The 10,389-nt window shown below is 41.0% G+C and overlaps 1 protein-coding gene across 1 annotated transcript in view; it reads left to right on the top strand.

Annotated features, from left to right (window-relative positions):
* LOC307267813 (phospholipase D1-like) overlaps positions 1 to 10,389 on the top strand; it is a 72,205-nt gene that overhangs the window by 51,728 nt on the left and 10,088 nt on the right. The window contains exons 12-18 of the mRNA XM_080050219.1: positions 304 to 385; positions 692 to 802; positions 2,127 to 2,309; positions 3,049 to 3,253; positions 6,539 to 6,667; positions 7,413 to 7,531; positions 8,709 to 8,822. Of these exons, the coding sequence (XP_079906345.1) occupies positions 304 to 385; positions 692 to 802; positions 2,127 to 2,309; positions 3,049 to 3,253; positions 6,539 to 6,667; positions 7,413 to 7,531; positions 8,709 to 8,822 (943 nt within the window). The remainder of the gene's footprint in view (positions 1 to 303; positions 386 to 691; positions 803 to 2,126; positions 2,310 to 3,048; positions 3,254 to 6,538; positions 6,668 to 7,412; positions 7,532 to 8,708; positions 8,823 to 10,389) is intronic.

Here is a 10,389-nt window from a genome sequence, read left to right as displayed (position 1 = left end):
TGTGTGTGTGTGTGTGTGTGTGTGTGTGTGTGTGTGTGTGTGTGTAACATTGTGTGTGTGTGTGTGTGTGTGTGTGTGACATTGTGTGTGTGTGTGTGTGTGTGTGTGTGTGTCTGTAACATTGTGTGTGTGTGTTTGTCTGTAACATTGTGTGTGTGTGTGTGACATTGTGTGTGTGTGTGTGTGTAACATTGTGTGTGTGTGTGTGTGTGTGTGTGTGTGTGTGTGTGTGTGTGTGTGTGTGTGTGTGTGTGTGTGTGTGTGTGTGTGTGTGTGTGTGTGTGTGTGTGTGTGTGTCTACAGGTTGAGTCCTGAGATCTTCCTGAAGCGTCCGGTGGTTGAAGGAAACCGCTGGAGGTTGGACTGTGTTCTCAAACGCAAAGCGGTGAGCAGGACACACACACACACTCACACACACACTCTCACACACACACTCTCTCTCTCTCTCTCTCTCTCTCTCTCTCTCTCTCTCTCTCTCCAGACCCGGGTTAGAATTCAGCCCGGGTCGTTCTCTGCATGTCATTCCCCTCTCTGACACATTTCATCTCTGTCTCTACACAAACTGTCTAATAAAGCAAAAAATATATATATATCTGGAAAGCATCTTTCATACAAGAAAGGGTTGGCAAAGGGGGCCGCTAGAATTACCACAAACTGACAGGTGTGTGTGTGTGTGTTGTTGTTTCCACAGCAACAAGGCGTGCGTATCTTTGTCATGTTGTATAAGGAGGTGGAGCTGGCTTTGGGCATCAACTCAGGATACAGTAAGAGAATGCTGAGGAAGCTTCACCCAAACATCAAGGTGGGTCCTAGTGTGTGTTTACATGCAGACTCATAATCGGGTAACTAAACGAATAAGACCTCAACAGGACTTTTAAACTGCATGTAAACACCTTTATCCGATCTACTTCGGACACAAATCTGCACATTAATGGACAAGCGAATTCGGATAAGAACACCTAGATAACTCGTTCATTGTCGGCATTCTCTCTGCATGTATACAGGGATCGCATATCGCATATCGGACTTCTCGTTCTGCGCTTGTATGCCTAAGCGTTATAGGCTACACCATGGGTTATTGCCGGAAGGGAACCGGACGTGGCTCTAAAACCATTTGTTGAAAGCATGGTTGAAAGGGCTACAGCGCCACCTAGCATAGTGGAGACAGCCATGCATCGGACATTTATCCGATTCCTGAAGGGCCATGTATACTCAGACAAGTGACACGGTCCGTTCGAGTGTCTAGTTCGATATATGTGATAATCCAATCTAGTTGTGCCATGGAAACGCACTGAGTGTGTGTTTTTAAATGAATTAAAGCTACAGTGCATAACTTTCTGTTATCCCCCACCCCCATGAGGAATTATTTGTAATTACAACAACACTGTCGGTTATATTTACATGAGGTAAAGCCTTCAGTGATGTCACATGGGTTTTATACCTTCTGCTGTACGTCCAGGTTTTTCCCTCTGGAGTGTGGGAATTTGAGAGGGGATATGAGAAAAGACATATTTCAATGTATTAATCAAGATAACTTAACTTAACGAACAAACTCACATGAAAGTTTCGCACTGTAGCTTTAATAGACTGAATTTACAACCTTTCCTGTATCTAAATCTCGGTGAATTTTGTGTGTCCAGTGCTGCATACCTCACACAGACACACACACACTGATTTTACACCTAAATCGTTGGTTGCGTTCTGAATCGCATACTTTCTACTATATAGTATGGTAGAAAAAAGATTTAGGATGTCCCGATTCTTGTGGCCAGATTTAGGATGGTTAGAAGTACCCGGATGTCCTACTTCATGCGGCCAAGATTGTTAGTGTTGAAAAGTGCATCCTATTTGGGCGATTCTGACCCACAATCCAGTGCACACGTGAAGTGACGTCACATCGACGAAGCCTCCATATGAAAACAAACGGGGATGCGACGGATATAAAAGCAAGAGGCAAGATCAAGACGCAATGTTATGATGAAATAAGAGAGTAAAAGTATGTCCCAATAGTATGCCTACTGCATCCTAACTAGATTATTTTTATCGTCGGATGTAGTATGTAGAATAGAAAAAAGAAAGAGTATGCGATTCGGAACGCAACCCTAGTTTTATTTTCCCTGTTTAAGGTAATGCGTCACCCGGACCACGTCTCGTCTGCCGTGTACCTCTGGGCGCACCACGAGAAGATCATCGTGGTCGACCAATCGGTGGCCTTCGTGGGCGGGATCGACCTCGCCTACGGTCGCTGGGACGACAGAGAGCACAGGCTGACGGACGTGGGCAGTGTCACACGCTCACACCTAGAACAGGTATACAGACAGACAGACAGACAGACAGACAGACAGACACACTGACAGACACACAGACAGACAGACAGACACACAGACAGACAGACACACAGACAGACAGACAGACAGACAGACAGACAGACACACAGACACACAGACACACAGACAGACAGACAGACAGACAGACAGACACACAGACACACAGACAGACAGACAGACAGACAGACAGACACACAGACATATTAATACACACACACACACACACACACACACACACACAGACATTTAGTTTAGTGATGACATGTTTGTTTGTTTGTTTTTCAATTAGGTTTTGCATTTGTTTTTATTTTGACTACATGATCCATAAAATCAAATCATTTGCTGATAACTGTGATTCACTAATAACTGAATAAACAAACTTTCCTCACAGGTAAAATGTAGATCCCTGGAACACTGTTTGAAGTTAGAAAGCTTCCTGAAAAGTTACTGTTTCACTGTTGTTGTTGTTGTTGTTTACAGCAGCAGGGCCCACAGTTTGGTTTACAAACATATTCTAGTCTTAACGTTTGGTTCCAGGTTCCTCAAAATAATTTAGTTTTGATTTATGATGATAGAATTATTCAATACCAAGAATTACATGTCGAGAAAATATGTTTAGTAAAGTAACTGCAGGCTCTGTGAATGTAAACAAACCCCCCTCCTCTGAAACTGCATAGTGCGCCTTTACTGTATATGTGAACTAACTTACCTTATTTCCTAGGCTGAAGCGCTGGCCTCTCCCAACATGGCGCACCCCCCTCTCCATAGTAACGGGTTGTTCACGGTGACGGACTGTGCAGACCAGCCGAAGCTCAAGGGTCAAGGCAGACTGAAGAGAACAAAGATGAGCATACGTAGACATCTACAGAAACATGGACTAGCCCAACCAGACAGCGACAGTGACAGTGATCTGGAGGAGGCAGAGAGTGAGTTTATGTGTGTGTGTGTGTGTGTGTGTGTGTGTGTGTGTGTGTGTGTGTGGGATGGGTGTGTGTGTGGGGTGGGGGGGGGGGGGGTGCGTGTGTCTCTATCTAAACAGTTCATCCTTGAATTAGGCCTAGAATCGACATTTGTGCAAAGTTAGAAAAAAAATCTTCAAAGCGTTCATGGGATATTGCGCTCACATGGATGGATGGATAGACAGACAGACAGACAGACAGACACATATAGACACAGACAGACAGACAGACAGACACACAGACACACAGACAGACAGACACACCCCCCACAGACAGACAGACAGACAGACAGACACACAGACACACAGACAGACAGACAGACAGACTTGTAAGTTGAGTGCTCGGTTGCAAGGCAGTTTCAACACCTTCAGAAGTGGATTAACCTGTTCCTCTCCTGTCACATAACGTGAGGTGACAAACCTCGCACACACAATGGATGGTTAAGTAGACAGTGTGTAGTAAATATATGTTGAGAGAGTATGTAGGCAAGGCAAGTTTATTTATATAGCACAATTCAGACACAAGGCCACTCAAAGTGCTTTACAGGGGCAAGATTAGAATACATAAAACACATTATAAAACATTTAAAAGCAAATAAAAGAAGCAAATTAAATAAAAATTGCAGGTTAAAATGGAAACAGAAAAGTCTTCAGACTCGATTTAAAAGAACTGAGAGTTGCAGCAGACCTCAAGTTCTCTGGGAGTTTGTTCCAGATATTTGGTGCATAATAACTAAAAGCTGCTTCTCCTCGTTTAGTCCTAACTCTGGGGACTGTAAGTAGACCTGTCCCAGACGACCTAAGGGCTCTGGACGGTTCATAACGTATCAGCAGATCAGTAATGTATTTTGGCCCTAAACCATTTAGTGCTTTATAAACCAACATCAGTATTTTGTATGAAGGAGGGAGGGAGGAGGTTAGTATTACTTTTGCCATCGCTGCCCCCAACCCCTATGGAACTCCCTCCCCCCACAAACATCCGAAATGCAGACTCTATTAACTCATTTAAAAGCCAACCTCAAAACTCACCTCACCTCTTCAAGAAAGCATAAGACCCCTGGGCCCTGAACCCACCCACCCATACCACACCTGACTCTATTCCAAACCTCTTTTTGAATTGTATCTTGTTTTATTTTTTAATTTTTTTTCCTTATCTACTGTATATTATATGTGTACCTCCAAAAAAGCGCTATATAAATCCTATTAATTATTATAATAATCAGTAGGGCCTCTACCACACAGCCTGAGTGTTAGCTGCTGCTGCTGTGTGTTCAGGTTGGTGTAACAGTGTCAGCAGTCAGCAAGGTCTGATCCCCAGCAGACTGACAGAGCTGAAATCGAGCTCTCCCATTGGCCAGAAACCGAGCGATGTGCAATTTGGGGCCGGTGAGTGGGGGAATGTGTACGTGTCACTCCCTATACCTGCCTTCCAGTGTGAGTTTGCTGTGGAGTGGTTTGGTCTCTATAGTTATTTGTGTGCGATTTTGAAGTCTTCTTCTGCTGTGTGTGTGTGTGTGTGTGCGTGTGCGTGTGCGTGTGCGTGTGCGTGTGCGCGTGCGCGTGTGTGTGTGTGTGGCATATATAACTGGTTATTCTCTCAAATAGTTTTTTATAACTTTTTTTAATTATATTTTTAAAATATTTCGATTTTTTTATTCAGATATTTTAGAAATGATCAGATTAAAAAAAAATAAAAATTAAATCATATTTTTTTATTATTATTATTATTATTATTATTATTATTATTATTATTATTATTATTATTATTATTATTATTATTATTATTATTATTATTATTATTATTATTATTGTTATTGTTATTATTGTTATTATTATTATTATTATTATTATTATTATTGTTATTATTATTATTATTATTATTATTATTATCTTCAGGCTTAGGCAGGCTTATTGTCGCTACCCACCTTCCAGTTTGCTGTGTAGTGGTTTGGTCTTTGGTTTGAAGTGTGTGAACTTGAGTTTGATTTAGAAAATGTGTATGGGGCAAAAACAAATATATAAAAAAAATATTTCGATGTTTTTTAACTTTTTGAATTATATGTCTTAATACATATTCAGATATTGTAGAAATTAGTCAGATTTTTTTAGACTTTTTTAATCATACAGGTTTTTTTCTTAAATTCATATTTCGTTCCTTTTTAATTAATATTTGTAGAACTTATTCAGGGTCAGGCAGGTGAGTGGGTGAAGGTGCAGTGTCACTACCTGTCTTCCACTGTGCTGTGTAGTGGTTTTGATATTTGCCCTGCATTCCGAATCTCCTCCTCTTTCTTTTTTCTATTCTACATACTACATCTGGCGATTAAAATAATCTAGTTAGGATGCAGTAGGCATACTATTGGGACATACTTTACTCTTTTATTTCATCATAACATTGCGCCTTGATCTTTCCTCTTGCTTTTATATCCGTCGCATCCCCGTTTGTTTTCATACGGAGGCTTCGTCGATTTGACGTCACTTCACGTGCGCACTGGATTGTGGGTCAGAATCGCCCAAATAGGATGCACTTTTCAACACTAACAATCTTGGCCGCATGAAGTAGGACATCCGGGTACTTCTAACCATCCTAAATCTGAGAATCGGGACATCCTAAATCTTTTTTTCTACATACTAAATAGTAGAAAGTATGCAATTTGGAACGCAGGGTTGGTTTGAATATCATTGTGCGAGTTTGAAGTGTTTTTTTATTGCCCTGTTAAAAAGCTCAACATTGTTTTTTTAAAGGAGCTAAACATTGCTTGTGCTTTGCTGTGGTTTTGACCTTTGGATTGAACAAGATTTACTTGGTTATTTCTGTGTACGAGTTTGAAAGTTCTTTCCTCTCATGTGGCCTTATACACACACACACACACACACACACACACACACACACACACACACACACACACACACACACACACACACACATAGACACACACACACACACACACACACACACACACACACACACAGATAGACAGACCCACACACACACACACACGGTTTATATGATGAGCTACTGTGAAACAGATGCTGCAGGTTTGTATTGCCCAGAAGAAGAGTTGATCCTTGCATGCAGTCTGAATGTTGCCATGAACACAAGTTATTACCACCACCTCAAAACTTGTCTTTAATCTCTCTGCAACAATTTTAACAAGTTTAACCTAAATCTGTCTGTCTGTCTGTCTGTCTGTCTGTCTGTCTGTCTGTCTGTCTGTCTGTCTGTCTGTCTGTCTGTCTGTCTGTGTTGTAGCGAGCACGCCCATGCAGCATGCTCAGCCAGATGTGGGTGAGTTGAGCGGACACACGCGCTTCTGGCACGGCAAAGATTACTGCAACTGTGTCTACAAGGACTGGATACAACTGGACAAACCCTTCGATGGTGAGCTGATACTATGCACTGTGTTAATGGGCTTTATACACACACACACACACACACACACACACACACACACACACACACACACACACACACACACACACACACACATACACGGTCGATCGGTCTGTCGGACACACACACAGTCAGTCAGTCAGTCAGTCAGTCAGTCAGTCAGTCAGTCAGACAGACAGACAGTCACTCACTCATTTTCAGAGTTAGGAAATATTATTTCCTAGCAGATTTTGTAGAAAGTAATTATAATATCCATAAGTACATTTAATTTAGTGCATAATAGCTGAATTTTTTTTTTGAATTATTATTTTTTCCCTTAGAAAGGGTCTCATATATGTCCATATTTCTGCATATTTTGGACCAAGGCCTAGTGCCGCCATCTTGAAAGTGTCATAGTTGGAATGTCATCAGGTGCATTGTTTAGAATTTAGAATTGTTCTTGTCCTTGAAGGCCACTGTAGCTTCTGTTATTATTCTAAAGGGTTGGGGTTACCCAGGGAGCGTTGCATTCTAGAACTTTGTAGAACTTTCTTGATGATGTCATATTACACACTGCACCTTTAAAAAAAATAAAAAATAATTTAAATTTGAAATCATCTTTCCTTTTTCTTCTATTTATGTTGTGACGGTGTGCAGGTGTTTGTTTGTTTGTTTGTGTATGAAAAAAAGAAAGAAAGGGTAAATATTTATTTTTAAAATATCCTGTTTTCCTCTTTCCTGTCCCCGTTGTCAGATTTCATCGACCGTCACACGACGCCCCGCATGCCGTGGCACGACATCTCCTCGGTGGTTCACGGTAAAGCAGCTCGAGACGCAGCCAGGCACTTCATTCAGAGATGGAACTTCACCAAGGTCAGGGGGCATGGCAGAGTTTATTTTTATTTTTTTAACAATATATTTATTGACGTTTTGTCTTTATATATTAGTTTGATTTAAATTTATTTTCAGTATTAAAACCATCATTTGGATTTTTAATTAATAACAATACTAATTTTAAATGTACATATCCACCTCCTGTCCTTTATCTTTCCGTTCATACAACAATATATTGAGAAAATTTGAATTTTTCAGGCATATTTCGAATGGTAAAATTAATCGTGATTAATCGTGATTAATCCACAGAATCTTGTGATTAATCTGATTAAAAAATGTAATCGTTTGACAGCCCTACTTTTTTTATAACACAAACAAACCAAACACCTGCACAATCACAGCAAGGACACAAACCACAATGAAATTTAACACAAAACAAATAAAAATAAAAATAAAATAAACAGAAAAAGGGTAAATGTGTGGTTCCCAGAGCTCAACAAAGTCCCTCCTCTTGCCCTTAAAAATATAAATCAATCTTTCCAGTCCAATCCAGCTTGACAGCTCTTTAATCCACAATGCCACTGTTGGAGCGTCCACATTTTTCCAGCAAAGTGCATCCCATAAGTAATGGAATAGAGTTCCTTTATTTCTACAGGTAAATCCCATTGAGACCGAAGACTCTTTTACAAGGGAGACCTGTTTTCCTTTCCCAGGCTACCGTTCACACACACATTCATACACCGATAGCAGGCTAACTATCGACATTCACACGAGGCAAGGTGGGTGAAGTGTCTTTGCCCAAGGACACAACAACTATGACACAGGTGGCAGGAGGGGGGATCGAACCTCCAACCCTTTGATCATCGGCCGACCCGCTCTACCACCTGAGCCACAGTCGCCCCGAACATTTAGAACACACATCTGGAGTATTAGCAGCACAGTTCTATTCTCTTGTTTCTCTTGAGTAATTCTTTTACCCTCTACTGACATTCCAGTTCCATATCAAGGCTATTAGCAAAACCGAAAATGTTTCCCCCAATTTAAACAACATTTAGCTAAAACCATAACCTATTCTATCACTGAGAAAACCCATTCATTTGTATGTTTTGAATTAGTGTATGTACTGATACTGCTTGTGTGTGTGTGTGTGTGTGTGTGTGTGTGTGTGTGTGTGTGTGTGTGTGTGTGTGTGTGTGTGTGTGTGTGTGTTCCTCAGCTGATGAAGCCTAAGTATCGCTCTCAGTCCTTTCCGTGTCTGATGCCAAAGTCTCACACGACAGCAGGAGAGCAGAGATACACAGTGCCCGGCTGTGTGCCCGCTAAAGTACAGGTGGGTCACTTAATTTATCTGCAAAAGATTGTTTGTGTGTGTGTGTGTGTGTGTGTGTGTGTGTGTGTGTGTGTGTTGTGTGCCCGCTAAAGTACAGGTGGGTCACTTAATTAACCTCATAAGATAGTGTGTGTGTGTGTGTGCTGTGTGCCGCTAAAGTACAGGTGGGTCACTTAATTTATCTGCAAAAGATAGTGTGTGTGTGTGTGTGTGTGTGTGTTGTGTGCCCGCTAAAGTACAGGTGGGTCACTTAATTAACCTCATAAGATAGTGTGTGTGTGTGTGTGTGTGTGCGCCCGCTAAAGTACAGGTCTGTTGCTTAATTTACCTGCAAAAGATAGTGTGTGTGTGTGTGTGTGTGTGTGTGTGTGTGTGTGCGCCCTGCTGTGTGCCCACTAAAGTACAGGTGGGTTCTGAATAACACTTTGCTAGCGTTACATCTTAGCCTTTTTTTTTTTTTTTTTTTTTAACCTTTATTTATACAGGTAAATCCCATTTAGACCGAAGACTCTTTTACAAGGGAGACCTGTTTTCCTTTCCCACGTTACCATTCACACACACATTCATACACCGATAGCAGCAGGCTAACTATCGACATTCACATATAATACAGTATATGTTGTTAAGCGCACCGCTAGTAGATCATCTGGCAGGTTTTCCTGTTTGCACACATTTTGAACATCGACGTCAACATGAGAATGAGTAGGACGTTAGCATGGCTTTTCGATCACAGCCTATATGAATTCAACACAAGATGACATAGCCAATGCCATCTGTGAGACCTCAACCCTACTGTAGTTAGTGATACACAGTCATCAACACAAAGGGATATGTTAAAGCAGCTAAACTGATGCTTCAAGCTACTGAGATGGTTCGACCCAGATCACCTGGCTGACGCGCTTGTTTTCTCTTCACTATTTGCTTTCTTGAGTTGTAAATAATCTCATCCGGATTCTTCTTGTGTAGCATACAATAAGTTTATTCCACCGTGCAATGTTTACATTCAAAGTGCAGCTTCATAGCGATGCAAAACAATAGCGGTCAAAAACCGTTTGCCCTTCCGGGTCAAACACCTGTCAACCATCAGTTCCTGTCATGCCTTTATAGGGCAAGAATAGACTGCCACCTAATGGTCACACAGTGCATATAACATTTGGCTTCTACAGGATAGATGTGTCTCCCAAAAAACAATCTACATAAAAACAGATAATTTTTTTTAACATTTACCTTTAGTTTAAAGGTGCAGTGTGTAATATGACATCATCAAGAAAGCTCTAGAAAGTTCTAGAATGCAACACTCCCTGGGTAACCCCACCCCTTTAGAATAATAACAGAAGCTACAGTGGCCTTCAAGGACAAGAACAATTCTACATTTTAAACAATGCACCTGATGACATTCCAAAAACATGGATGCCTCCATAAGACTTGCCTGCTCAATGTACAAAATGTACTATTAATATTTGTAATTCTCCGCTCAGGAGGATAATTCAGATTATTGGCAGAGGTGAATTCACACCAATGAGGACATATTTATGAATGAGGATATTGATTTTAGCTAATAAATTAC

The sequence above is a fragment of the Ammodytes marinus genome (assembly GCF_949987685.1).
Source record: "Ammodytes marinus genome assembly, chromosome: 21".
Taxonomy (NCBI): domain Eukaryota; kingdom Metazoa; phylum Chordata; class Actinopteri; order Uranoscopiformes; family Ammodytidae; genus Ammodytes; species Ammodytes marinus.
The sequence above is the reverse complement of the archived record's forward strand: the minus strand, read 5'-3'. Positions and strand labels throughout refer to the sequence as shown.